Source organism: Mandrillus leucophaeus, unplaced genomic scaffold (assembly GCF_000951045.1).
Source record: "Mandrillus leucophaeus isolate KB7577 unplaced genomic scaffold, Mleu.le_1.0 Scaffold28, whole genome shotgun sequence".
NCBI classification, from domain to species: Eukaryota; Metazoa; Chordata; class Mammalia; order Primates; family Cercopithecidae; genus Mandrillus; species Mandrillus leucophaeus.
This window is the reverse complement of record NW_012102920.1, coordinates 941828-959815: the sequence shown is the minus strand read 5'-3', so window position 1 is coordinate 959815 and position 17988 is coordinate 941828. Positions and strand designations below refer to the sequence as shown.

At 62.7% G+C, this 17988-nt stretch overlaps 1 protein-coding gene across 1 annotated transcript in view; it reads right to left on the bottom strand.

Annotated features, from left to right (window-relative positions):
• Positions 1 to 2967: 2967 nt before the first annotated feature.
• KCNT1 (potassium channel, sodium activated subfamily T, member 1) overlaps positions 2968 to 17988 on the bottom strand; it is a 98596-nt gene continuing 83575 nt past the window's right edge. Inside the window, exons 21-31 of the mRNA XM_011985063.1 lie at positions 17361 to 17432; positions 17018 to 17152; positions 16633 to 16744; positions 11357 to 11458; positions 10876 to 10959; positions 10607 to 10735; positions 10194 to 10214; positions 8932 to 9256; positions 7272 to 7334; positions 3554 to 3638; positions 2968 to 3408 (exon numbers count right to left, since the gene is read on the bottom strand). Coding sequence (XP_011840453.1) covers positions 3288 to 3408; positions 3554 to 3638; positions 7272 to 7334; positions 8932 to 9256; positions 10194 to 10214; positions 10607 to 10735; positions 10876 to 10959; positions 11357 to 11458; positions 16633 to 16744; positions 17018 to 17152; positions 17361 to 17432 — 1249 coding nt within the window. The 3' untranslated portion in view covers positions 2968 to 3287. The remainder of the gene's footprint in view (positions 3409 to 3553; positions 3639 to 7271; positions 7335 to 8931; positions 9257 to 10193; positions 10215 to 10606; positions 10736 to 10875; positions 10960 to 11356; positions 11459 to 16632; positions 16745 to 17017; positions 17153 to 17360; positions 17433 to 17988) is intronic.

Below are 17988 nucleotides of genomic sequence, written 5' to 3'. Positions count from 1 at the left end.
TGCAAGCTCTGCTTCCCAGGTTCATGCCATTCTCCTGCCTCAGCCTCCCGAGTAGCTGGGACCACAGGCGCCTGCCACCATGCTTGGCTAATTTTTTTGTATTTTTAGTAGAGACAGGGTTTCACCATGTTAGCCAGGATGGTCTCGATCTCCTGACCTTGTGATCTGCCCGCCTCAGCCTGCCAAAGTGCTGGGATTACAGGCGTGAGCCACCGCGCCCGGCTGCCCACACTGATCTTAAACTCCTGGGCTCAAGCAGTCCACCTGCCTTGGCCTCCCAAAGTGCTGGGATTACAGGCATGAGACACCGCGCCCTGCCCAAACAGGTTTTTGTTAGATGGATGAGGAATAAGGAAAATTAAAACAAACAAAAGGAATAAGGAAAATAGCAGGTTTCTCACTAATTTTGTGTGTTTCAAATAAGTCTACCGTAAAGCATTAAAACAAATTCTTTTAGCTCATTCTAGGCAGTGATGACTTAGGGAATTCAGTTCCTCAACCTTTGCTCAGATCCTGCTTCACTTGCTGTAGGCTTTGCAGGGGGACCTTTGATGGGTCAGCCGGACATGAGGCTGGGAGAAGTGATGGTGGACGAGGACGGCTGGGGGAGCAGGGACCCACCTTCCTGATGTCTGACTGTGCTAGCCGGGGCTGATGGTGAGTGGGCTCGGGACAAGCAGAGAGGGACCCCAGGTACTCCCTAAACCCGCAGACGAAGAACATGGAGGCCAAGGAGAGCACAGAAGGTTCCAGATGCTTCAGGCAGCTTTTATTGGGCTGGCAGCTGGCATCTCACAGTCATGGACCTGCCTGGTTCCAGCCCCTGGCTCCCAGCCTTGCCCACGGGAGGATTCACAGGCCGCTGGGCGCTGGGTGCTACCTGTGTCCATGGCTGCCCGCATGAGCTCCGGGCAGAGCAGGGGGCCTCGGGCCTGGCATCCTCTGCGGTTAGTGAAGGAGCAGGGACTGCCCGCCTCCTCCTCAGATGTCCAGGGCTGGACCTGAAGTGGTCTCGCTACTGGAGATTATGAACATGCTGCCACTTGCCGCCGACGTGCGGGAGGGAATGGACCACTGATGTTCTCCGAGGCCCAAAGTGCCCACCCAGCCCCGCCTGGGCAGCAAGCCCCCAGCCCTCTTTTGGGGACTCCACTCACCCGTGGAGAGAGGCTCAAAGGCCAAGAGGCCTCCCGGCCTCCCAGTGGTGGAGTGGCCACAAGGGACTCCATGAACACCGTCCACATCGCAAGTCATGTGACTCCCCCATGGTGCCTCCTAGAGGCCAGCTCTTCCCAGTGTGGGGTTCCAGGAGCTATAGCTTCCCCCGCCACCACTGGGGCTGTGGCCCTCCCATCCCAGCCGCCAGGCCGGCTTTTTTCTCCCCTCTCCTCCCTGCAGGGGCTGTGCAGCCCCTGTTGCCTGGGGGCCAGGCTGTGGGTGACACAAGAAGCCGCCCAGGTGAGGCAGGCTTGGACCTGCCTGCTGCAGGGTGACTGCAGGGCAGGGCAGGGCATGCCCGCTGGTTGGATCCCGGGAACCTGATAGACCCCAGCCCTGCTGGGACAGGCTCTGGCCACTCTAGCCCAACATCAACCCCTGCCACTCCATCAAGGTCCCGGGACTTTCTGGTCCCCTGAATCCACACAGCCTCTTCCTGACCACCCGTATCTGGCTCTGTCCCCCACCGAGGACTAGTGGGCACCTTCTGAGCAGGAGGGTTCCAGGCAGGCCAGGAGTAAGGGACTAGCTAGTCGTGTGGCCAGGGCCGGCCCCTCTAGCAGCTGTGTTGTTTGCCCTGACACCGGGGAGGGGCTGCACCTCAGCCTTTTGGTCCTTCCCCTTCAGCCTCTTGGGGTACCCTGAAATGAACGTAGTGAGGTACACACACATCCCTGCCTGGGGCAGCCCTGACCCCCAGTGTAGGGGATCCCCAGCAGCTGCTGACCTCAGATGAGTTCTGTGCCACTGTGGGCAGCGCCTGGGGTCTCTGTACCCACCCCAGGGACACGCCTGGCTGCAGGGGTGAGGCTGATGGGCAGCTCACCAGAGAGCCCCCCTGGACTCTGGGACCCCCACCGCCAGACGGGTTTCCTGGCTACCAGGATTCAGTCACCAGTAGCCAAATACAATTTGGTCCCCGAGTTTTGGAGGGACTGTCCTGGTCTGGCTGGGGAATGGGAGCTTGCCTGTGGGGTTGGGGTGGGGACCCCAGCAGGTGTTTCTAACCCTTAAAATGGGGTGGCTGGGAGGGGTGAGAGCCTTGGAACCACGAGCGGGGCAACTTGTAACTTCATGCCTCCAGAATGCATCCGTTTAATAGAAGGTTCCAGCACTGACAGTACCAACCAGTAAGGAACCAGCAGCAAAGGACGCAGGACGACGCTCCCGATGTCAGCCGCCGCCCGGGATCTCGCCTTGCTAAGAAGGTCCTCTCCCTCCACGTGGCCCAGCCCGGAGGCTGAATTGTGCTTCACAAGTCAGGGGTTTAGAAAACGAGGCTTTGCTTTAAAAGGTAAGTGTAAAACGGTCCGTGGAAATGCACCATCTTCCACCCAAACGCCGCCCAGACGCCGTGGCCGGGAAAGTTCAGTGTGAAGTAGAGGAAATGGCGTCTTTTTCTGCTCGTGACCTTCAGAAAGGTCCTTGGCAACAGGGCCCTCTGGGGCACCTGGGGATGCACCCCTCACACACGCCCGGCTTCCCCGGGCCCTTTGCTGCTTCTGACTTCCAGAAGGGACTCAGGACAGCAAAGAGCAGAGGGTACCCCTCACCGGCCCCACAGAGTGCAGCACGGCAGCCCCGGGCCCCAGGCCTCGGCTGGAAGGAAGTGAGGCTGCTTGGCCATGAAAGCTCAGGCTGGCTCTGAGTTGGGTGTGGCCCATGCAGGGCTCCTGGGTTCTCTTCCCCTCCCCATGCACCCCAGCCAGCCCCACCCTCCAGGACAGCCTGGGCTCGGCCCTGCGGGGCGTCTGGTCCCCGCGTTGCCCTCCCAGCCAGCCCTGGTCACGAGTTACGGTACATCTGTGTAAAGAGACGTGGACTGCATCGGTCTGTAAAAATAGGTTAAAAAACTCTCCTCACTAGCCTGCAGGTACCCGAGGGCGAGCTGGCCCTCCCCCCGCATGAGGCGCTCCTTTCCAGGGTGGAGTCCCAGGAGCCACGGTGAGCAGAGTGTGGCATCCCCAGGGTCACGCTAGTGCCACTGTGTCCTCACACGCTCCTCCACGTCCTTCCTGAGGACCCACCAAGCTCTGGGCTTGGTGGCCCGAGCTCCGTGCAGGGCTGGCTCAGAGCTGCGTCTCGTCGCGAGTCTCGGGGTTGCAGGACGATAGCTTGTGGCTGCAGCTGCTCTTCCGGCTCTCGGAGCTGCTGGCCACGTGAGCCAGGGGGTCAGAGCGGATGAGATAGCTGCGGGAGGGCAGAGGGAACCCTGGAGTGGACGTGGGCCAGGCAGCCCCTGCCCAGCAGCCCCACTGTGGTGCCTGTGGCCTCATCTCCCCAGTGCCCACCTGGTGCTCGAGGGGTCTCCACACAGCCCGCAGGTGCTACTCACACAATGTCGCTGGGCTCCAGCCTTGTGTCGGGCGGAGGGTTGATGAGGACGTAGGAGAGGGTGTTCTGATGGTCGTTCATCTCGTCTGCAAAGGACACAGCCGGGCAGACGTCACTCCCCAGCCCTCCCCCTCCCAGCTCCGCAGGGGCCCGGAGGTGTGGGGGGCTCCAGGATGAGCTGAATCTTTCCGGCCTTCCTGACCATTCTGCTCCAGCACCTCATCCTGGTGAGCCCAGCCAGGGCCCATCCCCACATTGGGCAGGGGCAGCCAGGAGGGCAGCCGGGAGCCAGCTCCGACCTGCATCCCCCTCCGGTGCCAGGTGGCATCACAGCAAAGGGGTGGGCCTGAGCAGAGGCATGAAGCACACCCGTACACACCAGCACACACCTACGTCTACCAATAGACATGTCTATTCACCTCGCATGCATGCATGCCTTCATCTACACCTGCACACACCTGTGCACACACCCACACAGAACTACACACCCCAACCCCCATACACACCTAACACCTGCACACACCTGTGCACACACCCACACAGAACTACACACCCCAACCCCCATACACACCTAACACCTGCACACACCTGTGCACACACGCACACACCTGCAGATTCACCTCTGTGTCCCACACACTTGTGTCTATCTGCACAGATCTTCACAGCCACCCATACCTATGCTATCCACAGACCCCTGCACACTCACTCGTATACACACCTGCACGCCGTCCTCCACATTCACACACACCCACCTCGGACTCCAGAGGCTGCTCAGCCCCGTCCCTCCCACAGGGCCCTGCAGCTGCCGCCGTCCCTGGGCCTGGGCAGGCCACTCCCACTCGCTGTGCTCAGCCCTTTGCTTCAGACTTAAGTCCCAAGTGGCATCAGCCCAGACTAGCCCCCAGCTCATTCCTCTGAGAACACGGCCCTGCCCCTCATGGGAGACAGCCTGGCGTCTGGCTCATGGCGTGGGAGTGCGGATGTGTCCCACGGGGTGAAAACAGTCCTGGAGAAACACCCCCCCCATCTCACAGTCTCCGTGGGGCCAAGCACAGGGAGGGAGAGCCCACCATCCCAGCAGTGGCCCTGGGTTCACTGGCCAGGAGGGAAGGGCCTGTAGCCTCATCCATCTGATGATGTCTAAGGGAACCTCCTGGATTCCTGTTCCGGGACTCCAAGGACAGAGAACAAAGGTGACCCAGGACACGGGAACCCCAGGGAGCCTCCACCCTGGCTGCCGCCATTCCCTTCTCTCTGCCCGTCCTCTCCCCTTGGGACAGCCCTGCCATGGCCCCTGAGAGAAGTCAGGGAGGCTGCTGGCCAGCCGGCGGGGGGGCACGCTGGTCCCCCTGCAGTGGGGGCTTCAGAGGTCCCACAGTGTGAGCACAGCTGCTGCCAGGGAGGCGGGGGCACAGGCTAGGACCTGGGGGGTGACCTGGACAGCTCTGCCTCTGGCCTTTTGCACATGGCGGCAGGTCACTTGGTGCCAGCTCCTGTGTCCATGCCTGCAGGATGGGACGGCCTGACACCTGCCCCTCACAGCTGTTTGGCTCTCTTCCCAAAACCCATGGCAGGGTCTTCCTCACATTGAGGCTGTGCAGGGAGGCACACCCTCCCCCTCTTGTGCCCACACACACCTCTGGGGTGGCCGCATGGCAGGTGGTACAGGGAGCAGTGGTGTGGGCGGCTCCAGTAAGTACTTGCCCCCACTGCCTGACTGGCTTTGTGATGAGCACCCAGTGGGACACCAAGAACAAGGGGCCACCAGCTGGTTTCACTCCGGCAGGCACAGACTGGCCCCCAGGCCGCAGCTTTTCCCCCTGGGGTGCCTGGACCACACGCTTCTGAAGCGAGCAGAGCACGTAGCTGGGCTGAGCCAGGCTGGGCTGGGTGGTGGGTGGGGACGCTGGGTCCCAGCTGCAGCGCCAGGGGCTGGGTTGTGGTCAGTCACGTGGCACTGGTCCTGGCTGCCCAGGATGGGCACAGAGGACTAGCTTCGCATGTCCACTGTTCGGTGAAGGCTGGCAGCAGGTGGGCCTGGGGTGAGGCAGGGGCTGGCTTTGGCCCTTCTGGTGAATGTCCTGGGGCAGGGTCACCTCACCCCTGGTCCCCAGGGCTACCTGACGCCTCCACCCAGACCCTCCAACCTTCACTCCAGGCCTCAGTGGTACCTCTGCTCCTCACCCGCTTCCTGACACTGCAGGCCTCAGAACTTCCAGACCCCTGGCCCTTGGCATCCACGGTCACTCCTGCCTGAATCCCCCACGCCGGACCAGAGCTGCCGCCACCTGAGCCTCAGTTTCCTCCTCTGTAAACTGGGAGTAACTAGTGCCTACCCCCAGGGCAGCCGTGAGGAGGCGTGCAGACGGGTTCTGTGTATCGGGGCTGAGGTGGCTCTTCCTGCTGTGTGGGGTGGGGGCTGCACGCTGGATGGGCCCCGGGATGCTGCCCACCCTCCCTGCAAAGACAGTGACTCTTCCTGGCCTAGGGTCTGCTTGAATCCAAACAGCGGGGTGCAGCCCCCGAGCCCCAAAGCCCCAGCACCTTCACCATCCCAGGCATGTAGGCCGAGTGCCGCGCGAGTCCTGTGAGCCCTCGACCCCCAAGCCTGCCGTGGCCGCGCCTGCCCTAGAGCCGCAGCAGGAGCCGCAGGAAGCCGTGGCGGGTGAGGGGAGCGGGAAATGCAGGCGTCCCACTCATGAAGGCTCATGAAGGCCACTAGCTGCGGGTCCAAGCGCCACAGTGCCCGGCAGACCAAGGGTCTTCCATGAGCGCCATCGTAAGGAAAAGCATAGAACCGGGAGAGGCCGACGCTTTACTTCCGTGGCTGCTCCAGGCCTAGCCCTGCCCCCGGCTGCAAGGCCATCCTGGCAAACACGTCCCTCCCAAGCTAACACCTGCCTGGGCTCAGGAGGCCCTTCAAGCTCCTGGGTTACCCTGTAGAGAGGGGTGGCAGCAGGGACAGGGTCTGAGCTCCCCTGAGGCTGCCAGGACCCCAGGGAGCGCCCCGGCTGGGACTCTGCTCTGAGCACTGACGGGGCCCAGCATGTTCTTGGAGGAAACGGGGTGCTGGGCGGCTGAGCACCCAGAACAGAATGGGGTGTGGAGCGGCTCTGCCCCAGCCGAGCAGGAAGAATCCCCTCGTGGAGCCCCAGCTGGGGGACGAAGGTTACCATCCACCTCGCCTGGGCAGCCACAAAGCCTGCCCACTCCTAGCGGCTTGGACTCCCCACCCCTGCGTCCAGCCCAGGCTTCACCGAGCTCCTCCCGGGGCCCTGGCTTGGGACCATGTGGGTGCTTCCTGAGAGCAGAGGGGCTTAGGGTCCTCAGACTGCTTGAGGGGCCAGCCTCAGGGAGGGGCTGGCTGTAGGCCAGGGTGGCCTACCGGTCCCATCAGGGCTCATCGTAAACAGCAAAGCAGGAGAAGCACCAGAGTGAGCCCGAGAGCTGCGCAGTTGCCACTCTGCCTGGCGGCCAACAGCACCTTGACCAGCACAAGCCCTGGACCTCAGCCTCAGGCCCGTCCTCAATGCCCAGCCAGGGGACACTGTCAACATGCGAGGCTTTGCCCAACAGGGCTGCCTGGGCTGACACCTGGGACGTGCTCTCACAACTCCCGTCCACCTGCCTGGCCGGGACGGGGCACGGCAAGGCTGCCGGCGGCGAAAGGTTGGTGAGCCCTGTGGTGCAGCGGTCGGCACCCGCCAGAGCAGAATTACCTTGCAAATATCCCAGGTTTACCCGATTCATGACATCACTGGCTGTTAAATTTGCTACGTCCTCTACAGAACACACAGAAAGAGGCACAGACAGAAACAGAGAGAGAGAGAGTGTCAGCAAGCGAGGTGCGGGCGGGCGGCCGGCACAGCGGGCGGGTGCGGGGGCAGCTGCACGGGAGGCCGGCCACCCCAGGACCTGCAGCCAGCGCCAGCCACCGGAAGCGAGTCGGTCACCAGAAACGCAGTTGCTCCTCCCTTGCCAAGCTCTGGGGGCAGGCAGCAGTCGCAGAGGCAGGCACCAGCTCTGGGGGTGGCCGGACCGGGCTGGATCATCCTCTGCCAACAGTCAAAGGGGGGCCACGAACGCGAACGCCAGGCACCCCTCTCAGCCCTGGAAGCCCCCCCTGAAAGGGCATGAAGCCCCTCCTGGGACAGGGACACTATGGGGACGGAGGGAAGCTTCAAGGCAGGGACAGGGGGGCGTCCTCCACAGCACCCACGGGGCTGGGGGCCGGGAAAGGTCTTCATGGGCCACCTGTTCCCCAAACCCTGGCCTCTGAGTCTCCTTCGGGCCCACAGGCCGGCCCAGCCCAGTGACCTGTGAGCAGCTCCTGGGCCAGCCCTGAGCTTCTGACTCTGCTCAGGGGACTTAAGACCTCGACCCAGGTGACCGACGCAGGAAGCAGGGTTGGGAGACCGGGCACCCCAAAGGGACAGAGGCAGCCCTGAGCATCGGGCATGTCCCCGAGATGGAACAAAGGGAGGATGGAGCCTTGACACGGCCCAGGGGTGGATGTCACTGGGCAGCGGCCCAGTGCTGGGGAGCTGGGGCCCGTGGCCTCATCAATGGAGGTAGCGTCTCTAGAGGGAGGGAGGGAAGGGATGAGTTTCTCTCCTCGCCAGGCAGGGCATGTAGGGCCCCCAAGCCCAAGCACATTTCCCACTACAAGGCGCAGAGAGACGGGGTTGTGCGGATCTGTTGCTAAAGACGGATACCGGGCTCCCTGGACCGCAGGAGGGGCTGTGCCGTGGGAGTGGCAGCAGGCCCATGGTGGACAGAGGTATGTCCTGCTATGGGCTGTTCCCCCAGTCGTTCCCCCAAAGACAAGGTCCCCCCTACCCTGGCTGCTGGGAGGGCTGGGGCTCCAGGAGGGGGTCCCCAACAGAGTCTTGTCCTCTGCGAGAACTCAGGGGCCCTGGGTATCCTCTGTCCAGCAGGACTAGCTGCAGCCTGCTGGCCCATCACTAATGGACGCCCTTGACTCGGGGAGCCCAGCCTGGCCCTCTCCACCCCACAGCTGCCTCCCCTGGCTGAAGGGTTCAGCCAGCTCCTGTCTCTAATTTGGCAGAGAGGGAAACTGAGGCCTCAGGGCAGTGGGACAGAGTGCCTCCCTATGGGGCTCAGCACCAGCGCTGCCGTAGGGTCCTGGGGCCTCCCAGCACCAGGGTGGGCCATGGCCACTCCCCTCCTCCACCCTCCTCTGCACAGGACCTCTGCTGGGCCGTGGTGGTGGTGCCCACAGCTGATCCCACAGTAGGGGCAGGCAGCGCGTGGCCAGAAAGGCTGACTGACAGGATGGCCCAGGCCCCGGGATGCCGTGGCCGACTGTTCCTGGCCCAGTCTGTCTGTCCTGCCCCCACCCACGCCGGGCGCCCTTACCGTAGCCGGTGGTGGGCAGGCCCAGGTGTTTCATGCGGTTCTTCACCAGCTCGGAGAGCTCCTGGCGCTCAGAGCGCCGGTACAAGCTGAGGCGCTGCTGGCTGATCCACTCCGCGGCCGCCGCCCGGCCTGCCTGCTTGGGTCCCTTGCGGCTCAGCCTTCGGGCCCACTGCAGACTCTTATGCCGCAGCAGCCGGTGCTCCGCGGGGTCACTGCCGCCCGTGTGTCGGCCGTGGGAGCTGCCTCCAGTGCCGGCGCGCGAGCCCCAGGGCCCCCTCGCTTCCCGTGTGTCCTCACAGTCCTCCATGTTCACCGAGATCTGGGACTGGGTAGGGCGGGGAGGGGTGAGGCTGCGGGGAGGGGCATGGGCTTTGGGGCAGGGGCTTAGGAGGAGGTGTGGGCTTAGGAGGAGGTGTGGGCTCTGGGGCTCTGGGGCTCTGGGGCTCTGGGGCTCTGGGGCTTGGGGCCCGCGTGGGAGTGGCTGGGGGTGTCAGGGAAGAAGACGAGGACAGACCCCAGGGTGCATGTGCCTCCCTCCTCTGGAAAGAACGTCGTGCCTGGTCCGAGGTTTCCTTCTGAACTCAGACTGCCGGGCCACCCGCCCTGCCCGGGCCTGCTCAAGGGATTCGCCAGGCTACTGAGGGCAGCTCGCTTCACCTCTCTGGGCCCTTCTTTCTGTGGGTCCGGCTGGGGACCCATCTGGACCCCAGGACATCTTGGCCTTGCCCTGGGGGGTCACCCCCTCTGCGTGCCAACTTCTCCATCTGCAGATGGGCCCTGGTCCCTCTTGTAAACACGCCCTTCGGAGGCCCCGAACCGGGAGAATGTGAGGTGCCAGGGCCTGTGGGGTGTGGGGTGCTGGGAAAAGGCAGGGTGTCCCCCACCTGGGCGGCACCTTCAGAAAGGCCTGGGAGGCTGGGGGCTGGATGGTCAGGCCAGAGGGGTATTGGGCTGCCTGCCTTGGTGGGGCCTGGGGGAGCCAGGGCTGGGCCTGGGAGGGGCGGGGGTGCAACTGGTGTCCAAACTCACAGGCTACTCCCCCAGGCCTCAGTTTCCCCACCAGTGCAGGAGGGAGTGACTGTCAAGAGCCTTCTCTGAGCCATGCTGGGGCCGACACATCCACGGGACCCACTCCCGCCTCGCCTTCCCCAGGGCCCTGTGGGTGGGTAGGTGGGTGGGTGGGGCCTGGCAGGCTTCTCCACGTGAGGCTTCGATGCTCTGGTGTTCGGCAGAGGCTGTGTGGGCGCAGAGCGGGTACTCACCTGGGCTCTGAGGTCGTGCGGCTGCAAAGGAAATAGGCACAGTCTGGGACCTGTGGGCGTGCCCCTGTCCCCCTACGCCGCCTCAGCCTGGGGTCTGCATGGAACACGCTTAGGGCGGGCAGGCACGGTGCCCACCGCTGTGTGGGCTGCAGCACAGGGGCTGCCCATCTTCTTCCTCAAGCCTGCCCTGAGCCTCTCTGCCCCCAGTAGGGGTCGTGGCTGCTCCAGCTGGAAGCACTGCATGTGGGCACACAGACCAGACGGAAAGAGCTGCCGGCAGGGGCAAAGCTGACCTAGTTCCCGACACTGAAGGTGGGGATGGCGTGGGTCGCACAGGACAGGGGCTGCCACGGTCCCAGCCCCCGGAAGGTGGGGATGGCGTGGGTCGCACGGGACAGGGGCTGCCCCAGAACCTCCGAGGTGGAGAAGACGTGGCTCTCTGTCCGGTAGATGCCGATGGGGATCTCGGCGCTGGAGGAGCAGAGCTTCTGGAAGAGGCGGCCGTACGTGCGGATCCACAGGTCGCCCTCGGTGATTTTCATCTGCAGGGCAGGAGCCCTGAGTCGGCCAGGGCAGGTGACAGCACCCAGAGCCTCCCAGCCACTGAATCAAGGGCAGGTGCCCATCCACCCACTCGGGACAGCCCAGCACACCCCAGCCCGGCCCGGCCGGGGGCACTTACGGCACAGAGGTACCCCGAGCCCGGCGTGGTGTCCAGGCCCAGCAGCAGCCGGGTGATGGTGATCATGTAGTCCTTCACAAAGGACTGGCCAGGGAGGGAGGGGGCCACAGCGAGGCACATGAGCATGGGCGTAGGACACAGGTCCACACCCCCCCGGCCACAAGCTCGCCCCCCCTCACGCACACACACAACCACCAGGTACCCAAGCACCACATGACCCACAGGCAGAGTTCTGGAACGCCTTTTCTAGGAAAACGCACTTGCCAGGCACCCATAGGTCAAAAAGGGCCCAGAAATCCCCGGGGCAGGGACAGGGCCCACAGGTCTCCTTGGAATCCAGGGAAGGTCGTTCAGAGGGAGGCCTATCCCTCCGAGTGGGGACCAGGCTGCAGAGCCGAGGGCGTGATGGGGGTCCCACCCACGAGGGCGTGACGGGGGTCCCACCCAGGCGCCCCCCTCCTGCTGCCGCTTCCCAGCTGACCTGGTAGAGCAGCGTGTCCAACATGCTGATGCTGAAGACGCGGCCGGCGGCAAAGGGCAGGCGGAACATGAAGGCCAGGTTGGAGCCGTTCTCTCGCTCCCTCTGTGGGAAAGGAGGGGCCTCAGATGGGCTGGTGCTGAGGTCCCTTCAGTGGCACGGCAGCCACGGAGGCGAGGGCACTGTGTGTGTGTGCACACGTGTGCACCATACATGTGTGTGCATGGGACCTGTGTGCACATGTCTGCATGTGTGCACACACCAGCAGGCCTGAACCAGTTGTATCTTCCCAGACACAGGGCAAGAGCCCGGGAGCAGTGATATGGGGCTCTGACGAGAAGACGGACTCCCGGCGGCTGCCACAGGTACTGCGTTTGGTCAGGTGCCCTGCTCTTGCTGTCCTGAAATTCCAGATCCTCCTGATAATCCTCTCCCGCCCTGGCGTTTTTTAAGTGGTGTCGGAGGGCGCATGGGGCCTGGGCTGAGGAGGAGCAAGCATCGGGCTGCCTGCTGTCCTTGGCCTCCTGTCCCGGTGCTCCAGGCTCACAATGGACCCGCTGTGTGAGTTTCCTGGGGCTCCCGTAACAAATGACTGCAAACTTAGCAGCTAAAACGGCACCTGTCTCCTCTCTCCCGGTTCTGGATTTAGGAGTTTGAAGTGTCTCTGGCTGGATCCAGGCCCGGACAGGGCCCTGCTCCCTCTGGATGCCTGGGGGGCTCCTTCTCTCGCCTTCTCCAGCTCCTGGAGGCCGCCTGCCTTGGCTCGTGGCTCCCTCTTCCCTCTTCTGAGCTGGCTGTGCAGCTGCTTCCCACCAGACAGGGACCTCCGGCCTCTCCCTAGAAGGACCCTGATGGCGTGAACCTGCTGGATGCTCCAAGGGAATCTCTCATCTCGAGGCCCGTGACTTAATCCCATCTGCAGAGGCCCTTTTGCCAGGTGAGATGGTACATCCACAGGTTCCGGACTCGGCCGTGGCCATCTCTCGGGCCATTCTTCAGCGGACAGCCCCAGCCCTGGAGCTTGGCCTCCAAGCAAGTGTGCACAGGCAGGCGTGTGCGCCCACGGAGGCCACACTTCCCCCTGGAACCAGAACTCGATTCACAGATAAAAGAAATGACGGCGACAGGACAATCAGGCAGAAGCCCCTTTTCCTCTGGGTCCGCCCTTACTCAGTGGCCGGCGGGAAGGCTGGGGCGTGAGACACAGCGGAGTTAGTTTCCTGCGGCGTTCCCGCTGTTGGAGCAAGAACCAGGTGTGATGAGCTGCGACGGGCGTGTGAGTTTGCAATCACGGTGATTTGCATCCAGAATTCCAGCTGCGCTTCATGGAGATGAACGTGAAATTCCTGAACGACTTGCCATTTTAATTTTTCCTTTACTCAGAACAACGCTCAACAGGAAACAAGAACCACGACAGGGCCAGAGAGAGACGTGGAAGGAAGGAAAAAGCTGATGTTTCAGGACCTTCCAGAGATTTCCTCCTGCTTTCTGGACGAGAAACCCACTTCTTTGTGCTGCTGAAGGCCCGGCAGGTGGCGGCCCTGGAGGGACAGGAGAGCTTCAGCAGGGGCTGAGCGGGTCCCGTTCACAAGTGACAGCGAAGACAGGAGCACACAGGGGTGGATGAGCCCTTCCTGAGAACGAGATCCCCGGTCAGAGGGAGCAGGGCAGGCACCGTGCAGCCCCGGGGCGGGCAGAGCCAGCCTGAAGGAAGGCTCCTGGTGAGGAGAGATCACACAAGCTGACCATGTGAAAGCAATGAAGTGGCAGAGGCGTCCTGGGTGCTGGAGACCAGGGGAGGTGGACGGCGGGGGAGGTGGACGGCGGGGGGAGGCTCCTCTCTCACACTGGGGCTCTGAGAACCTTCCGGAGCCAGCCCTCAAGGGAGGATGCATGTCAGCCCGCCAGCAGCATCCTTAATAATAGTTTTATTCTTTTGCTTTGTTTTTTGAGACAGGGTCTCACTCTGTCGCCCAGCCTGGAGAGCAGTGGCACAATCTTGGCTCACTGCAACCTCTGCCTCATGGGTTCAAGCAATTCTCCTGCCCCAGCCTCTCAAGTATCTGGGATTACAGGCGTGCGCCACCACGCCCGGCTACTTTTCGTGTCTTTAGTAGAGACAGGGTTTCTCCATGTTGGCCAACCTGGTCTTGAACTCCTGACCTCAGGTGATCCGTTCGCCTTGGCCTCCCGAAGTGCTGGGATTACAGGCATGAGCCGCTGCGCCCGGCCATTAAATTTTTGGTATAGATGGGGACTTGCTATGTTGCCTGGGCTGGTCTCGAACTTCTGGCCTCAAGTGATCCTCCTGCTTCAGCCTCCAAAAGTGCTGGGATTATAGGCATGAGCCGCCGTGCCCGGCAGAGCATCTCGCCGATGGCCTGTATGCCATCTCCACCTCCTCCCTTTTTCCTTCCTGAGTCATGCCTGGAATCCTGTCTTTATCATTCCACTGTGCCTGGATGTAGAAGATGTTGGCTGCAGGGATTTGGGGTAACTTTTTTTTTTTTTTACTTTCAGTATTCTTTGAAGTAAAATACATAATGTACTAAACATGTACATTTTTATAATAATAATTAATGCCAATTTATGTCTTTTTTTTTTTTTTTGAGACAGAGTCTCGCTCTGTTGCCCAGGCTGGGGTGCAGTGGCCGGATCTCAGCTCACTGCAAGCTCCGCCTCCCGGGTTTACGCCATTCTCCCGCCTCAGCCTCCCGAGTAGCTAGGACTACAGGCGCCGCCACCTCGCCCGGCTAGTTTTTTGTATTTTTTAGTAGAGACGGGGTTTCACCAGGTTAGCCAGGATGGTCTCGATCTCCTGACCTCGTGATCCGCCCGTCTCGGCCTCCCAAAGTGCTGGGGTTACAGGCTTGGGCCACCGCGCCCGGCCTAATGTCTTTTAAATAAGGGTCTGAAGCTGCCACAGGTGTCCCTCTTGGAAGCAGGTCACCGTATGCTGGCCTGTCAGAGAGACCCACGGGGAAGCTGGGGCCAAGGCCACCCAGGCTGGTGAAGACGCGACCCCTGGTTCCTTCTACAGGATCCTTGCATGCCAGGGAGGCAGATCCCAGCCTCCCCAGAGGGCGATGGGTCAGGTGGTCCACGGCGCCCTCTCTTCCCTGGCCCCACGTCTCTGTATATGCCTGGCCCTGCCCAGGGCCCAGGGTGTCTGTCCCACGTGGACCCCAGTACCATGTCAGCCCAGAGGAACTCACGGCTGCTTCCAGGGGCTTTGCTGGCGTCCTGACTTCTCCTTGGAGGACTTCTCCCTGACTTCTCCTTGGTCCCTGTCACACAACTGCCACAGAACCACATGACTGGAGCTGGAGCCCAGGACTGTTCACTGCCCTGAGATGGAGAGCTGGCCGCACCCGCCCTGGCAGCACAGGGCCCCGGTGGCGGTGAAGCTGGGGAAGGAGGAGCTGGGGCTCCACAGCGGGCGGAGGGTGGGTGATTGGCGATGGCTGCCTGGTGGGAAGGCAGGTAGGAGCGTGTTGGCCGCGTGCTTGCTAACCCAACCTTCAAGCCACCTTGTGGGACAGAGAGGTGCCAGGCTGAAGCCAGAGGAGCCGCACCAGGATGACTACTTGGATCCCGACTGCACGGCAACCTCCCGGTCCACACTGGGTCAGACTTGGTCTTCCAGATCCGGAGAGTCCTCCCAGCCCTGGGGAGCGGCTGGGTCCCTGAACACAGAATCCTGCAAACATCTTCCCCTTGCACGGTTCGCGCTGCAGAGCACACCCCTCTGCCGGCTGAGCGGGGACTGGGGCCAGGAGCTCCCGACACCGGGCAGGGCAGGCTCTAGGGTGGGCTTGGGTGGTGGGCAGTGCAGACAGAGCCCCCTCCTGTGGTGAGACCAGCTGCCCGAGCATCCCCCTATGCCTCAGGCTGGCATCTCCGAGGCAGGTGCCCCTATTGACCTGGTGGCTGACCAGCCCGGCCTCCTCGCGTCTCTCTGGGGCAGAACCGACTCCAGGATCCCTATGGGCTCTTGGTCCGTGGCTGGCCGGAATACACTTTCACTCTCCATCAGGTTCAGGTGGGACAAAGCCGTGTCCGTGTCGCAGGCAGTGCCCGTGTGTGTCCTCTGCCTGGTGTCGGTGGTCAGGCCTGGCCTGGCTCAGTAGTTCCTCCACGGTGTCACACTCCTCCAGCGACGCAGGCCCCAGCAGCTCGCCGAAGACGACTTCAGCCCAGACCGGTGAGCTCAGGGTTTGTGTGGAACAGACACGGTGAGGACTTCAGCCCAGACGGGTGAGCTCAGGGTTTGTGTGGAACAGACACGGTGAGGACATCAGCCCAGACCGGTGAGCTCAGGGTTTGTGTGGAACAGACACGGTGAGGACATCAGCCCAGACCGGTGAGCTCAGGGTTTGTGTGGAACAGACACGGTGAGGACATCAGCCCAGACGGGTGAGCTCAGGGTTTGTGTGGAACAGACACGGTGAGGACATCAGCCCAGACCGGTGAGCTCAGGGTTTGTGTGGAACAAACAGCATTGCTGCTCCTGACCAAGGTGCCCGCTCCCTGGTCTCAGCCTAGGGCTGGCCGGGCGCCGGCCCCCGTGTGGACAAGGTGGTGCTGCCCCAGCCTCAGCAGGTGGGGAATGGGTGGGGCTGGGGTCAGCCAAACATCTAGACAACAGCCACAGTGCCTGCGCCCCTGCGTTCCACACCTGAGCCTGGGTGGTGCTCGTCATGGAGCTCCCGGGGCGGAAAGCCAGTTCCAGCCCAGCCACTTGCTACACTGTGCGATCCGGGCTCCTTCCCTCTCAGGCCCTCGGTCCCTTGTCAATACAAGGAGGCAGTGGTTACAGTGAACCTGTTTCAAGGTCGGGCATAGCGGCCGGGGCAGCGGAGGAGTCTGGAAGGGCACAGCTGTGTGTGTTACTTGTACTAAGAGCTACCGGCCCAACTATGTGGAACCACCAATCTGAGGGCTCCCTACGGGGGTTCTGACCAACTGACCATCCCATAACAGATGGCCCTGGCCTCTAGACACAGCCGGGCCCGGTCCCTGCTCAGGGAGACGGAGGGCTGCTACGGGCCACATTCCCAGTGCCCCACACGAGGTCAGGGCAACGCCCTGCCTCCACCTCCTGGCTCCACCATGAAGAGCCCCCTGTCCACGCTGGGCTCCCCCCTTCTCCTGAGCTCCCCAGCAGGAGGGGGCAGGAGCCCTGCCTCCCATGGCACTGGCCCCCTTTCCCCGAGCCCCTTCCTCCCACTCTTTCTGGGCTCCAGGCGTGGCAGCTGGCACGGGGCAGGGCTGCTCACCTTTTCTAGTTTGGAAAGAGCCAGAGAGTAGCTGTCCTTGGCGCGGAACTGCATGAAGCGCATGTTGGAAGGGTGGGTGAGCTCCGTGGTGATGCTGAGGCTGGGGAAGAGCCTGGGGGAGGCGGAGGTGGCTCAGGGTGGGGCCGCGGTGGCTGTGGGGGTCTCAGGGCGGGGCCGTTGTGGCTGTGGGGGTCTCAGGGTGAGGGCCCATGATCGTGTGGCTGTGGGCGGGGTCTCAGGGCAGGGCCCATGGTCATGGCTGTGGGGGTCTCAGGGTGGGGGCCCGTGGTTGTGGTTGTGGTCGTGGCTGTGGGGGTCTCAGGGCGGGGGCCTGTGGTCGTGGCGGTGGGTTGGTTTGGAGCTGAGCCCCGGACGCTGGGCTCACCGGAACATGGTCTGCACGTTGACGATGGTCTTGGCGTCCGCCATGTAGTCCTCCTCAGCGCTCATGGTGCTCTCCTTGTCCACCACCACCAGGTTGTCCGCATAGATGATTCCGCACTGCAGCAGGCTGTCCAGGCTGGTGGCGGGGGTGGGACCGGGAGCCTATGGCTGAGGATGTGGCCCACTCCCCACCCACGGGCCCCCGGGATTTGGTCAGAAGGCAGGAGGACCTCAGCCCCCCACCCCACCTGCAGTCGGGGCCACCCCAGACTTTGGAAGGGAAGAGGAGAGGAGGGGAGGGGTGGGTGTGGAGCCCCCTCGAGCCACGGCCAGCCACGCCTTACTTGTCCACGGAGCCCTCCATGTAGTAGACCATGGGGAAGCAGCAGATAGCTTCCAGGAAGTGGTGGTCGGGCCTGTGGGGACAGCGGTCCTGGAGGGTCCCACCCGGCTCCAAGGCCCGCCCTCCCCAGGTCCAGTGGGGCCCTACCCTCCATGCGCAGAGCTGGGTCAGGCAGGGGTTCCCCAGAACCGCAGTGTATGGGACCTGGGGGGGTGCTTTAAGGCCAGTAGGCCACTGTTTATTTTATTCAAGGGGAAACCAAGGCCCGGGAGGGTGGGATTTGCTGAGGTCACACAGCCAAGATGACCCTGGGCTGAGCTGTCAGGGTCCCAGGGTCCCCTACGCAAAAAGGTACAAAAAGGGGTCCCCTAGGCAAAAAGGTGCCTGGGAGGAAGATCCTGGGGCTCAGAGTGAGTGGAGCAGGAGGCAAATAGGACAGGAGTGACAAGGGAGGAGGGGGAAAGGGAGAGAGATGACCAGAGTGGGAGGAGTTGGGAGCCACAGGAGTTGAGAGCAGGGAGGAGGTGGGAGACAGAGGAACTGGGAGTGGAGAGGAGCTGAGAGCTAGAGGAGCTGAGAGCCAGAGGAGCTGGGAGTGAGGAAGAGCTGGGAGCTGGCAGTGGAGAGGA